This window comes from Oncorhynchus clarkii, chromosome 20 (genome assembly GCF_045791955.1).
Source record: "Oncorhynchus clarkii lewisi isolate Uvic-CL-2024 chromosome 20, UVic_Ocla_1.0, whole genome shotgun sequence".
NCBI classification, from domain to species: Eukaryota; Metazoa; Chordata; class Actinopteri; order Salmoniformes; family Salmonidae; genus Oncorhynchus; species Oncorhynchus clarkii.
Window position 1 is genome coordinate 44,708,638 of NC_092166.1, and position 15,381 is coordinate 44,724,018.

Below are 15,381 nucleotides of genomic sequence, written 5' to 3' on the forward strand. Positions count from 1 at the left end.
CAGCCTCGAGTCTTCTTGGGTATGACACTACAAGCTTGGCACATCTATATTTGGGGAGTTTCTCCCATTCTTCTCTGTAGATCCTGTCAAGCTCTCTCAGGTTGGATGGGGAGCGTCGCTGCACAACTATTCTTAGGTCTCTCCAGAGTTGTTCGATCGGGTTCAAGTCCGGGCTCTGGCTGGGCCACTCAAGGACATTCAGAGAGTTGTCCCGAAGCCACTCCTATGTTGTCTTGGCTGTGTGCTTAGGGTCATTTCCTAGTTAAATAAAGGTTAAATAAAAAAATATACACTGGTCAAAAAAATAAAGGGAACACTTAAACAACACATCCTAGATCTGAATGAATGAAATATTCTTATTAAATACTTTTTTCTTTACATAGCTGAATGTGCTGACAACAAAATCACACAAAAATGATCAATGGAAATCAAATTTATCAACCCATTGAGGTCTGGATTTGGAGTCACACTCAAAATTAAAGTGGAAAACCACACTACAGGCTGATCCAACTTTGATGTAATGTCCTTAAAACAAGTCAAAATGAGGCTCAGTAGTGTGTGTGGCCTCCACGTGCCTGTATGACTTCCCTACAACGTCTGGGCATGCTCCTGATGAGGTGGCGGATGGTCTCCTGAGGGATCTCCTCCCAGACCTGGACTAAAGCATCCGCCAACTCCTGGACAGTCTGTGGTGCAACTGTTGGTGGATGGAGCCATGGAGACATGATGTCCCAGATGTGCTCAATTGGATTCAAGTCTGGGGAATGGGCGGGCCAGTCCATAGCATCAATGCCTTCCTCTTGCAGGAACTGCTGACACACTCCAGCCACATGAGGTCTAGCATTGTCTTGCATTAGGAGGAACCCAGGGCCAACCGCACCAGCATATGGTCTCACAAGGGGTCTGAGGATCTCATCTCGGTACCTAATGGCAGTCAGGCTACCTCTGGCGAGCACATGGAGGGCTGTGCGGCCCCCCAAAAAATGCCACCCCACACCATGACTGACCCACCGCCAAACCGGTCATGCTGGAGGATGTTGCAGGCAGCAGAAAGTTCTCCACGGCGTCTCCAGACTCTGTCACGTCTGTCACATGTGCTCAGTGTGAACCTGCTTTCATCTGTGAAGAGCACAGGGCGCCAGTGGCGAATTTGCCATTCTTGGTGTTCTCTGGCAAATGCCAAACGTCCTGCACGGTGTTGGGCTGTAAGCACAACCCCCACCTGTGGACGTCGGGCCCTCATACCACCCTCATGGAGTCTGTTTCTGACCGTTTGAGCAGTCACATGCACATTTGTGGCCTGCTGGAGGTCATTTTGCAGGGCTCTGGCAGTGCTCTTCCTGCTCCTCCTTGCACAAAGGCGGAGGTAGCGGTCCTGCTGCTGGGTTGTTGCCCTCCTACGGCCTCCTCCACATCTCCTGATGTACTGGCCTGTCTCCTGGTAGCGCCTCCATGCTCTGGACACTACGCTGACAGACACAGCAAACCTTCTTGCCACAGCTCGCATTGATGTGCCATCCTGGATGAGCTGCACTACCTGAGCCACTTGTGTGGGTTGTAGACTCTGTCTCATGCTATCACTAGAGTGAAAGCACCGCCAGCATTCAAAAGTGACCAAAACATCAGCCAGGAAGCATAGGAACTGAGAATTGGTCTGTGGTCACCACCTGCAGAACCACTCCTTTATTGGGGGTGTCTTGCTAATTGCCTATAATTTCCACCTGTTGTCTATTCTATTTGCACAACAGCATGTGAAATTTATTGTCAATCAGTGTTGCTTCCTAAGTGGACAGTTTGATTTCACAGAAGTGTGATTGACTTGGAGTTACATTGTGTTGTTTAAGTGTTCCCTTTATTTTTTTGAGCAGCGTATATATAAAATTGTCTTCGCCCCAGTCTGAGGTCTTGAGTGCTCTGGAGCAGGTTTTCATCCAAGATCTCTCTGTATTTTTACCGTTCATCTTTCCCTCGATCTTAACTAGTCTCCCAGGCCCTTCTGCTGAAAAACATCCCCACAGCATGTGTTGCCACCACCATGCTTCACCGTAGGGATGGTGCCGGGTTTCCTCCAGATGTGATGCTTGGCATTCAGCATTCCAACATTTTCATTTTGTTCTACCTTTTTTTAATGTACATTTCTTTGTAAACAGTTGAAGTCGGAAGTTTACATATTCTTAGGTAGGAGTCATTATAACTCGTTTTTCAACCTCTCTACAAATTTCTTGTTAACAAACTATAGTTTTGGCAAGTTGGTTAGGACATCTACTTTGTGCATGACACAAGTAATTTGTCCAACAATTGTTTACAGACAGATTATTTCACTTATAATTCACTGTATCACAATTCCAGTGGGTCAGAAGTTTACATACACTAAGTTGAAAAATCCAGAAAATTATTTAATGGCTTAATTTGAGTGAATTGGAGGTGTACCTTACCTGTGGATGTATTTCAAGGCCTACCTTCAAACTAAGTGCCTCTTTGCTTGACATCATAGGAAAATCTAAAAATTGTAGACCTCCACAAGTCTGGTTCATCCTTGGGAGCAATTTACAAACACCTGAAGGTACCACGTTCATCTGTACAAACAATAGTACACAAGTATAAACACCATGGGACCACGCAGCCGTCATACCTCTCAGGAAGGAGACGCGTTCTGTCTCCTAGAGATGAACGTACTTTGGTGCGAGAAGCGAAAATCAATCCCAGAACAACAGCAAAAGACCTTGTGAAGATGCTGGAGGAAACAGGTACAAAAGTATCTATATCCACAGCAAAACGAGTCCTATATCGACATAACCTGAAAGGCCGCTCAGCAAGGAAGAAGCCACTGGTCCAAAACCGCCATAAAAAAGCCAGACTCTGGTTTGCAACTGCACATGGGGACAAAGATTGTACTTTTTGGAGAAATGTCCTCTGGTCTGATGAAACAAACTTATTGTGGGAAGCTTGTGGAAGACTACCTGAAACGTTTGACCCAAGATAAACAATTTAAAGCCAAATACTGATTAAGTCTATGTAAACTTCTGACCCACTGGGAATGTGATGAAAGAAATTAAAGCTGAAATAAATCATTCTCTCTACTATTATTCTGACATTTCTCATTCTTTAAATAAAGTGGTGATCCTAACTGACCTAAGACAGGTAATTTTTACTAGGATTAAATGTAAGGAATTGTGAACAACTAAGTTGAAATGTAGTTGGCTAAGGTGTATGTAAACTTCTGACTTCAACTGTACATCCATAAAAAATATTTTGACTGGCTGAGAAACGTTGCCTTGCCTCTCTCTCTTCCAGACTCCTGACCCCTACACGTTCATTACTATGGGACAGTTAGAAATCGAATTTGAATACGACAGTTTATACAAATCTCCGCAGTTGAAAACTAAATGTTAATCTAAAAAAAAATTGAGATAATATCTAGATGCTTTTTATAGTGGATATCGAGTTTATAAATTGCCTGGCTGGGCTGATAAGACAGTGGATTATGCAGTCAGATGGAACAGAGTAAATAGGCATTTTAACGTCATAGATTTAGCCGGTGGTAACTTGTGGAATAGACACCAGCTGGAATGCGCTTTTAACCAATCAGCATTCAGGATTAGACCTACCCATTGTATAAATGCTGATATTGTGGCAAGTAAATATTTTACAGAAAATACATTATCAAAACATTATCAAAATGTTCGTACGAGTTACATGCACTAAGAAAAACATGAAATCGCTAGACTGTGTGTTTGTGTTGTGCTTATGTTTGCAATACTGACAACAATGTTTACGAACATTTTGATAATGTATTTTATGTCAAATATGTAAATAGATGCATGTATTCTCCTCCCATCCTGAAAAAAGAAATAAATAATGCTTACTGAGGCATGGAATCCAAAAGTTTGAACAATTTTGTGTACAACATGAAGTTTGTAGGCTACACCAGTGACAAGACAAAGGCGATCAAGGAGGGGGGTTGGCGGCAGTGGAGCACTCAGCACAGCAGCTACGTAGGCAGCGGTGTGCAACCAGCTACAAAAAAAAAAAAAAATCATGCACATTGGCAGAAATATCAACAAAAAAATTCTAGGCACGTTGGAATACAGAAACTCTGTGATTTGATTGACTGCCTGAGTGTAGACCAGGCTAAGGGCTGGCCACAGGCACGGTATCGTATGGCTGTGAACTGAGTAGTACATGACGATTATACAAAGAGCCCCCATCAATTATTATTGATCTAGCGAGATGTTACTGTAAAGAGGAGCATTTTTACAGTATTTGTGTGTTTCTTTTTATTGGATTTTTTTTTTTTTACTGTGTTTGTATATAAGGGGGAAATTGTGTGTGATGTGTGTGTGTGTGTGTGTGTGTGTGTGTGTTTGTGACATTTTAGAGCATGGCATGTTTTTAGCTGTTATAGATTCTTCTGATAAACATTATCATACTAATATCAAACGATTTTACTCTCTACCATTTTTATATTTTTTGGATATACTACTGGATATATCCTACGTATGCATACGGAAATGATAACTTTTTAGAGTTCTTATTTTCAGAACTGACAGGTTAGGACTATGTATTGCACATATACAGTCTCTAGTGAAAGTCGATACACCCTTTCTTCACATTTTGCCATTACAGCTGTGAATCATTTTGAATAGGATTCTACCAACAACTCTTAGGGCAACATTTATCCATTGTTTTTGCTAAAATTGCTCGAGTTCAGTAAATTTGGTTGGGAGTCATTGATGGACAGCAATATTCAAACCGTGTCTCTGACTTTTAAGCAAATTTAAGTCAGGATTGAGACATTTAACACCTTTTGGTGTGTCTTTGGCATATACAATTGTGTAATTGTTATTGTCTAACTTTTTATTAGTGTTTACTCTATTTATATTTATTTTGACCCTGACAGACTCCCGTGTCCCTGCCGGTGACAAACATACCCGTAAAATAATTCTGCCATCACAATACTTGAAAATACAGAGGGATTCACACTGTTGTGTTGTATTGGATTTGACCCAAGCCTGTAGTTTTTAATTTAGGTCAAGAATATAATTTCTTTGCAAACAAAATTGATTATGGAGTGTATTTTTTAACACAGGCTTCATTCTTATCGTGGTAGCAGCATCATGTCATTCTTTTCACCGGCAGAGACTGGGGAGTTTGTCAGGATCAAAATAAATATGAACGGAGCAGTCCAGGTAAAAAGTTAGAGAAAACCCTGCCTCGGTATTCTGAATACCTAACCCTGGGATAGAGTTTTATTTTTCAGCGGGACAATTACACTAATTTCAATGCAAAATGGTTCTGAATGGTCCAGTCTCAGTCTCAGTCCTGACTTAAATCTGCTAGAAAAGGTATAGGTATAGGTATAAGGTTTTAATATTGCTGTCCATCAATGACTCCCTACCAGCTTTTTTGGAAGTCAGACCAGTGGTGCTGACATGGCTCGTTACAGCTCCTTTGAAGCCTTAGGAGATGCAGAGAAGATGAAGGATACCCGGCCTTTACATGATAAGTTTCTGTCACAAGGAGTTTCCTGGTTCAGTGTTGGTCAAGTCTCTCCAGGGTCCCTCCTCCAAGGAGTTCCTGAAGATGTTTGAGTTCCTCACCTTCCAGATGCTCACCTCCAAAGTGGAGGAGGAGGTCCCCAGGACTCCTGATAAAATGCCTGAAATTAGTAAATGCTATCTTTTTTTTGCTGCCAAAATGTCTAAAATGAGTAAATGCTATCTTTGCTCTGCTAACATCTGTATTGCTTATATTCACTCCTAAGCATGGTTCTCACTAATCTGTCGGGTTGTCCTGCATTCCAGCACGGTAATTTATGTAGCCGGAATCAAAAGACATGGCTCCACAGGTTAGCAGCCACATTCCGATATTCCCAGAGGCACTCATCTGGAATGGTGGAATGGAGTGGGTGAGATTTACGATGTCAACCCATCCAGCCTCCTTTAAACAGAGAGAGAGAGAGAGAGAGAGAGAGAGAGAGAGAGACTACTCCAGACACTGCTGTTCCATGCAGGTCTCCAGAACATGGACACTAGTGACACCTAGTGGCTTACTTCTGTGCGTTTCTGTCTCTAATTAATACTGTGAATGTTTAATGGATGACAGCACACACACTGAGACTGATTTACACTAGTAGGCTGTATCTCCCTCTTAAATTAACATGAACTTTACCCTAAGTAAATAACCATGAGTTGTGTTTAAGTTTGCAGCAAGGAGAAAAAACTAACAATTTAGAATTGATTAAATGAATTAAAAACCTTTATTCATAAATGCAATCAAAACAGAAATAAATAATTCATTTTAAACATTCACACATACACACAGGCACACCTTTTCTCTCTCTCACACACAACACAGCTTAACGCTTCAGGCATTCTAAATGAGTGTCACTAAAGGAAAAAATAACTGGCTCTATGGATACAAGGAACATATTAAACTTGTTGAAGAATGTTACGAAAACATTGTAACCATCTGTACTTTTCAGAGAACTTCCAACATACACTTATAGGGGAAAAAAAATGTGTTATCTAGAACCTAAAAGGGTTCTTCGGTTGTCCCCATAGGAGAACCCTTTGAAGAACCCTTGTTGGTTCCAGGTAGAACCCTTTTGAGTTCCATGTAGAACCCTTTTGATTTCCATGTAGAACGCTTTCCAGAGAGAGTTCTACATAGAACCCAAAAGAGTTCTACCTGGAACCATTAAAGGGTTCCAGGTAGAACTCTTTCCAGGGGGAGTTCTACATTGAACCCAAAAGAGTTCTACCTAGAACCAAAAAGGGTTCTCCTTTGTGGACAGCTGAAGAACCCTTTTTTTTTGAACGCTTTTTTCTATGAGTGTAGGCCTACCCTTCCTCCCTCCCACACCCCCTCTCTCTCTTACTTACTCCCGATCTCACACACATCCTCTCTCACTCACAATACAAACCCCACGCTTGCATATGGAGCCTACCTTCGAAACATCTCTTTGAGTAGCCTATTCCTTTTAAATTGTTCCTGTGCCATCCAAATATGTACATAGCCTAGTCAGTGGTCAAGTTATCCGGCTAGCAACCGTTTGTTATCAAACCAAAACATAGCGAACTGCGAGTAGTTTAAAATGGCTCACGAATCCGGAGCAGAAATAAAATAACATATTGGGCCCACTTTAGCTCCGGTAATATTGGGCATAATTTTTACATTATTTTGTCTAGAGGCACACGGTCTTTGGCAAAGTAGCTAAAGGCGCAAGCATTTACTTTGTTATGTTCTGCACTTAAAAGGTGCGTTTAGAAGGTTACATGCGTTGAAGAAATGGAGACGTGATTAACGGCGTCAAGAGAAATGATGCTGATAAATATGTCACATTCTATATTTTTACATCAGAAATGTATCAATTTATGTTGGAAGGTAGAACCAAATCATATAAAGATGTGTCTGTAACTACATCATTATCCTCCATCAGTCAGCTTGCTTCAATAGGACAAAGTGGAAACTATATATGCTACCATTTGGAATTATAGTGTAATGTGCAATGCGCTGCTGAAATAATTTGGTTGTAATATAACAATATATTCCACTCATTATCTGGATTTCATTGATACACTGTACGCTGATCATTTTAGCTGGTGAAACTGTAGCAGTTGCAGTAATGATGTAAGTCACATAGAAAAGTTGATCTTGTGCAATACATCCCATAATATCTGATGATTTCTTCAACATACAGTGCATTCGAAAAGTATTCAGACCACTTGACCTTTTCCACATTTTGTTAAGTTAGTCTTATTCTAAAATTAATTAAATTGTTTTTCCCCCCTCATCAATCTACACACAATACCCCATAATGACAAAGCAAAAACAGGTTTACATTTTTTTTGCTAATTTATAATCAAATGAAATACTGAAATAGGACATTGACATAAGTATGCAGAATCTTTACTCAGTACTTTGTTGAAGCACCTTTGCCAGCGATTACAGCCCAAGTTTTCTTGGGTATGACTCTACAAGCTTGGCACACCTGTATTTGGGGAGTTTCTCCCATTCTTCTCTGCAGATCCTCACAAGCTCTGTCAGGTTGGGAGTGTCGCTGCACAGCTATTTTCAGGTCTCTCCAGAGATGTTCGATCGGGTTCAAGTCCGGGCTCTGTCTGGGCCACTCAAGGACATTCAGAGACTTGTCCCGAAGCCACTCCTGCATTGCCTTGGCTGTGTGCTTAGGTTCGTTGTTCTGTTGGAAGATTCATTTTCACCCCATTCTGATGTTCTGAGCCCTCTGGATTAGGTTTTCATCAAGGATCTCTCTATACTTTGCTCTGTTCATCTTTCCGTCAATCCTGACTAGTCTGCGAGTCCCTGACACTGAAAAACATCCCCACAGCATGATGCAGCCACCACCATGCTTCACGGTAGGGATGGTGCCAGGTCTCATCAGATGTGACGCTTGGCATTCAGGCCAAAGAGTTCAATCTTGGTTTCATCAGACCAGAGAATCTTGTTTCTCATGGTCCGAGAGTCATTTAGGTGCCTTTTGGCAAAGTCCAAGCGGGCTATCATGTGCCTTTTACTGAGGAGTGGCTTTCGTCTGGCCACTCTAGCATAAAGGCCTGATTGGTGCAGTGCTGCAGAGATGGTTGTCCTTTTGGAAGGTTCTCCAATTCTACAGAGGAACTCTGGAGCTCTGTCAGAGTGACCATCGGGTTCTTTGTCACCTTCCTGACCAATGCCCTTCTCCCCCGATTGCAGTTTGGCCGGGTGGCCAGCCAGCTCTAGGAAGAGTCTTGGTGGTTCCAAACTTCTTCCATTTAAGAATGATGGAGGCCACTGTGTTCTTTGGGGACCGTCAATGCTGCATAAATGTTTTGTGACCCTTCTCCAGACCTGTGCCTCGACACAATTCTGTCTTGGAGCTCTACAGACAATTCCTTCGACCTCATAGCTTGGTTTTTGCTCTAACATGAACTGTCAACTGTGGGACCTTATATAGACAGGTGTGTGCCTTGACAAATCATGTCCAATCAATTGAATTTACCACAGGTGGACTCCAATAGAGTTGTATAAACATCTCAAGGATGATCAATGGAAACAGGATGCACCTGAGCTCAATTTCGAGTCTCATAGCAAAGTGTCTGAATACTTATGTAAATAAGGTAATTCTGTTTTTTAGAGGTCTGAATACTTTCCAAAAGCACTGTATGTACGTTATAAGGATACTGAAACTGTAAGACTGACATCTGCTCCAAACCTTACATTTTATATATTTTTTTATATGATTTGCAGTAAACTTGAAAACATTTTACATACTGGTACATAAGCTAAATACTGTATGGAACATTTGATTTAACCTTTATTATTCCTTCTATTCAGCACTTCAAAAAGATCAGTTTTTAAAATGACATTATGTCTTTTTTGCTATTGGATTACATTTTTAGTTAAATCTAAACTGTGAGCTGATTATTATCGGATGTATTGGTGACTAAACTAAATGTTGTCATGGTATGACTCAGGGGTGAAAGATGTGTTGAACTCCATGCTCAATCAAAGGTTCTGAACAAAAAAGACAGGGGGCATTACAAATGTTTGCACATTTACTGTTGTACTAAGAGTTTTCAAAATATACCACTTACATCTGAACAATTTGACAAAGTGATTGAAAAAAATATGTAGTTTGCATTGAATTGTATTTTCTTAGGATAAATAATATTTGAGTATCTTATTTCCACATAGGGTCATATTCTCATGTCCTCAACTGCCTTAAGTCCATAACAACCCCAGTTGGCCCATTGCCATAGGTCACACCATGTGAATGTGGCCAAAGAAAAGGGAGGAAAAACAATCAGATGGAGATCCCTTTATCGCTTCGTGTGAACCCTTTATCCCCCTCTCTTTATCGCTCCTTTCCTTTGTCACACACCCCTTTAAAGCTGCTTTTGTCTCTATAGACACCAATACCCTATAGACAGGGCAAGACATCCTATTTACCACCCAAAGTGGTAGGGGGTGAGTCTGGGATTTAGGGTCATCTAGGAGGCAGTGGTCATCTCCCGGTCAACTACAGTAAGGTTATTTTTCAGGCCCAGCCAATAGCCTAGAACTGTGCCTGGGCAACCCCTAACATTCTGCCTAATTTTCATAAATGATGGGCAGCGTAAACAGCTATTATTACAGACACTCAGTGGTATACACAAATCCACTTTAAATTGCTATTAATTAAGTTAAAGAACCATCCATAATCCCAAGGCGGCTTTCGAAGAGAAGCGGATTGTTTGTTCCTTCATAATTTAGACCGCTCTCATGCTCAGTTATCTCTCGACTTTGAATCTATCATGTTGATTAAATTAAAAGATTGCCTGTTTATTAAACAGATCTAAACAATTTCAAGAAATAACCAAGCCTAAAACCAGTGTGTCCAAATCTCTAAATAGGCATTGCTAGGATTCCCTTTAAATATTAATATCTGGCAAAAATAAGTAGACATTTATTTTGCAATGGTCGGATACGTGTCCATGTGCAAAAATATTTCTAGAACAGCTAAGGCAGTCCAGTCCACCTGTGTGAGCAAAATTCTTTGACTAGATTTGTGGTCAAATAGACCAGGAGCTGCGGCTTGTAAGAGGTGTCCATGTTTCATTGTTAGGATGACTAGTGGAGAGAGACGCAGTGTGTGTCTGATGACTCTCCTTGTGGATGAGAGCAAAACAGAGAGGGGGAGAGGTAGCTAGAGAGAAAGAGGGGGCGATGGAGGGAGGGCAGGGAGAGATTGTAACACCCAGACGGCGGGTTCAGCGGCAGGGCAATGAGAGACTTCCTGCGCTCCATCACGCCCAAGGCCTGCCTTATGGGTCAGTCTTATTAACACTCCTCCTGCGTACGTGTGTGTTTGCGTTTGTGCTCGTACATGTGTGTATGTAGGTGTGTGTTTGTGTTCGTACGTGTGTGTATGTAGGTGTGTGCATCTGTGTGCGTCTGTGTATGTGAATGTATGTGTTTACATGTGTATGTATTGCTTATACATCAAGAGAAATAGTGAGAGCAAAAATACAAAGAATGACAGTGGAACGTGAGCAGAACCTGATGTTCAAAAAGGAGTGAATATATAGCTCAAGGAGGAGAGTGGGAATCGGGTAGAGCAGCTGTCACAGTGACCTGGCATGGCATACAAAGTGCTCCTTCTCCTGCATCCTGCTTCTGTCATTCACCCTATGAGAGACAGTCAAGCCAACCTCCTCCCTCTTCAGGCATCGTTAGCTGTCAATCTGTCCTCCTGCCCAAAGTGAGCGATGGGCCCATCCAAATGTCACCATTAGCCAGCCCCCTGAGTGGTAAATAAACGATGCTACTGGTGTACTGCAGGTGTTGTCATGGCAACTTGCGCAATCCCCCTCTCTCCCCGTGACGGCCCCACCCACGTTCATTTGCACCCTCTCAATGGAGGAGTCATGGGGAGGTCAACGAGTCAAAGCACCGCCACAACATGGCGCTGTTCTCTCCTCATTCCACCTCCTCCCACCATACACAGTTATGAACTCAGGCTGCACAAAACATTCCAGACTGCCACTAAAGGGCCACTTGATAATTTTTTTATTGGAGGAGAATGTCTTGGTATGGAAATGGCATGGCATCCTTGGCACCCACAGAAAGGTGTTATCCATTGTATTTTCTCCTGAAACTTAAAGTCCTACTCCAGTCTCCTTTTCACCTCATTTAACACCTGATTTACTTAACAAAAGTCACATCTCAATAGGGGACACTGGTATCCCCATCACATGAAACATGTGTGTGTGTGGGGGGAGGCCGATGACGTCACAAAGTGACCATCAGACCAACCATCAGTTGTGTCGAAAAAACACTATTTTGCTCAAAATATAGATTTGATGTACCCTTTAGTGAGTGTACTTTATTGTATTTATATTACTTTTCAACAGGAAAAGTCCCCAAAAAATCACTGGAAGATCATCATATCCAAAAGTCTGATATGCATTTTACACCAAATGAAAGGAGAAAAATCAGGAGGTAGGAGAGATTGAAGTTAGGGCATTGTCATTGGAATACATTTCCTCCCTATGCTTCTCTACGAGACCTCCCCTTCCAGCAGGTGTACTCTGTATGAACCCGTAGTAGGCAGCGAGGAAGATGGAGTTGGCATGCTTGACAGACCTTTGCTGCCATTGGCACACTGTGGTGATGTAGCAAGCGTATTCAAATGGTGGCGTTAATAATCAAAAAGAGCTTTCTCAGGGAGGACGTGAGACTGGCTGCACAGATGGGCTGGGGAGATAAATACAACTTTCTGTCACTGGGGTTGGAGGAATGGAGCTGCAACAGCCCCGGGGGAGAGAAACGGTTTCGTTCCTTACTCTCTGATGCCCCGGTCCGTCTGTTTCTCTCCTTTTTTGGATTACTATTCAAGCTAGCTTTCCACAACAAAACATTTTCGCTGTATGTTTTTGGTTTTTAAGATAGAAACATGGGTTTTTATTACTTCAGATATTAGGGCCATGTGTTGGAAATCACAGGGACTAGAAAATTTACCTTTCCATGAAGAAAATGTGTGTGCTTGCTTCACGTTTTAAAGCCAGCAAGCACATCAATTTGCCATTTTGAGTGGAGTATAACACCTTCAATCACTCTGTAATTGCATTGAAACAGTCAGTTCTCAGTGCTCTGTGTAGGTGAACAGACAGAATGATAATGTTCTCTCTGTTCTGCACATCCAGATGGATGAGCTGCTTATCATGACCTGCTCTAAGAACACTTCAGGCCTGGGCCATCACTCTGATCTGTGAGCTCTAACCGGCCAATATGTCATCTCTGTCCAGACACAACTTATACGTTATCTCTGTCCAGTCACCAGTCATTAGGAGTAGGTCTGTTTTTCATTCCTCTGGCTCTATAGTGAGGTGTCAGAACTCTCTGTATGATAGGATGGGCTGCTGACTGAGGATGTGGGATCTATCACACCAGTGACCAGAGAGACAGCCAGGAGAGGGAGAAATGGTTCTACAAACATGCATTCTACACGTAAACCTCATACAAATGGATTGATCGATAGATATAAGATAGCCTTTGGCTTTCAGATGTTGTACCCAGAGTGCGAATTACACCGTGACATTCGGGGGGGGGGGGGGGTCTCGCGCCATTTGATGAATGGAAAGAGACATCTGTTACAAAACACCAAAAAGTGTAATGACATTTAGCGATTGTCATTGGGTCTACACTCTTGTAGCCGGAATTAATTGATGTGCCTTTCTGACTGACAAAAGGACCTTTTTTTGTGTTAAGAAAAGGACACCTGAAAAGAGGCTGAAATATGGGACTGTCACGGGATGACAAGTGCTGCCACATGGGATTTTTTATTTTTTACCATGTGGGAGTGTTCGTTTAATTTGGAATAAGCTTTTATTTGAATATTTACCACTGTAGCAGTACAAATTGCATTTTAAACCAATAGGACAATTGTTAAATTAGCATTATTTGGAGCCCCCCCAAAGTTAGATTTTTTTTTGCATCATGACTCATTCGGGGGGGGGGGGGGTCTGAGACCCCCCTGGGCCCCTGGTAATTCTCAATCTGCATGTACCCCAAAAATGACAAAAGAAGGTATCAAGAGCCATTTTGAGGCAATGCTAAATTCTGTTATAAACCTATGATGACATAGTCTACTGAGCATAATTGTGCGTGTTCCTCTTCACCATACTTGTGTCTCTCTGTGTTCCAGGAGTATAACATCCATGGCTGGTGGGTCGGAGAGCTAAATGGTACCATTGGTATCGTCCCTAAAGACTTCCTCCACCCTGCCTACATCCTCTGAGCTCCAAGAAGTACTGGATCAATCTCTTATTGTTAAGATTATAAAATAATTTAATGGAGTAATGTAGCGTAACAGGTCTCCTGACACCCACTGAGATAGCCATTGAGAGAGCAGGAGATGTGTATGTTCGCAGCGCTTGGCCGGCCATTTAGGACATCTGGTGGCTGAAAGTAGAACTGCGTGGGAAATTGAATCAGCATTATAGACAGGTTGGTTGTTAAGCAACAAAACCGACGCGTGCGCAACTATGGGGCAAAATAACTGGCTTAGGTGGTTGACAGCATGTAAACTATATTTAGTCTCTAAATGTTTATTGAAAATGTAAATATATTTGCACAATGAGCACTTGTTGTCTCTCAAATACATAGTTACAGTTGTTGGTTAGCTAGCTAATTCATTTTTAGTTGTTGGTTAGCTAGCTAATTCATTGTTGCTAGCTATCTGACCATCCAGAATCATTACACCACATGGCCTTCTGCATCATCGACGTGCGCGCATCGTTGTTTCTTGACATTGTCAGCTAACCCGTCTTTATAGATATTGATATGCTCAGTAATGCTTAATTATAGCATCATTGACATCATCATTGGATTGGGAAAAATGATTCCAACTATACGCCATAGAAAAAATATCACACTGCACAATACTACAGGAACTGTATGTTACACGTTCCGCTCTGATGATCGTTTATCTTTGTATTATGCCTTACTTCTACAGTTGAGTGATGTGACTGACTGCGTTCCCAGTCCCAAACACTGAACACTTCGAGATTGATGACAAACTGAGATATTTTATTATTTCGTAATATAATGTAATGCAATGCTGTTAGTGTAAGGTTTTTGTAGAATGTTTTTGTAAAGATTGACTTAATTTCCATGCATAAATGACATTACCTTGGTCCTTCTGAGGCCTTTGGTCTACACATTGAATTATAGATCATGTCGAAAGGTTTCCTCTATCCAATTGTTTCCAGTGTGCAGTATTTGTACCCATGTGTGTGAATGGAAATGGCCAGATATTTATGAAACATTATGCCCCTGTGACTAAAATAAGAAATCCTCACCTCTGAGTGAACTGGGGGCTATTTGACATTACAAAGCATACTGACTTGTGCCTTCAACAGCCTTGTGTCTGAAGGAAGGCTACAGTGCGTGTTATCTTGATGCTGACATTAAGATATATAGGCAACAAGGGTTCAGGCTTGCTCCACTATCTTGTTTCAATTAAGAGTTTGAAATTGGAATACCTGATAATTAACAATATCAAGAAAAATACTATATTTTGATTGTTGAGCTTGTACAAATATATTTTCTTAGCCTAATGGTTGTGTTTTTCTTATGGTTTGGACCTACTGGCCTTTTATGTCCGAGTGAATTGATTGGGTGCTTATGCTTTAACATCATGCTGTTTGTGACTGCTGTCTTTCTATACACTTTTTGTGTTTTAAAAGAAGTGCACTCTCCTACACATCAACCTGGTCTCAGAGCATTTCATATTATTCTGTATGTACATCCAAGACACTCCATTCAGTAGGATGTGTTACGTTTCGTATTTTATGAATTAATTTGTGGATGGCCATCATACATTTCATATATGTT

The 15,381-nt window shown here is 41.6% G+C and overlaps 1 protein-coding gene across 1 annotated transcript in view; it reads left to right on the forward strand.

Moving 5' to 3' along the window:
- Window positions 1-15,104, forward strand: part of LOC139377449 (src kinase-associated phosphoprotein 1-like) — a 47,710-nt gene extending 32,606 nt beyond the window's left edge. The window contains exon 12 of the mRNA XM_071120480.1: window positions 13,691-15,104. Coding sequence (XP_070976581.1) covers window positions 13,691-13,783 — 93 coding nt within the window. The 3' untranslated portion in view covers window positions 13,784-15,104. The remainder of the gene's footprint in view (window positions 1-13,690) is intronic.
- The last annotated feature ends 277 nt before the right edge of the window (window positions 15,105-15,381 follow it).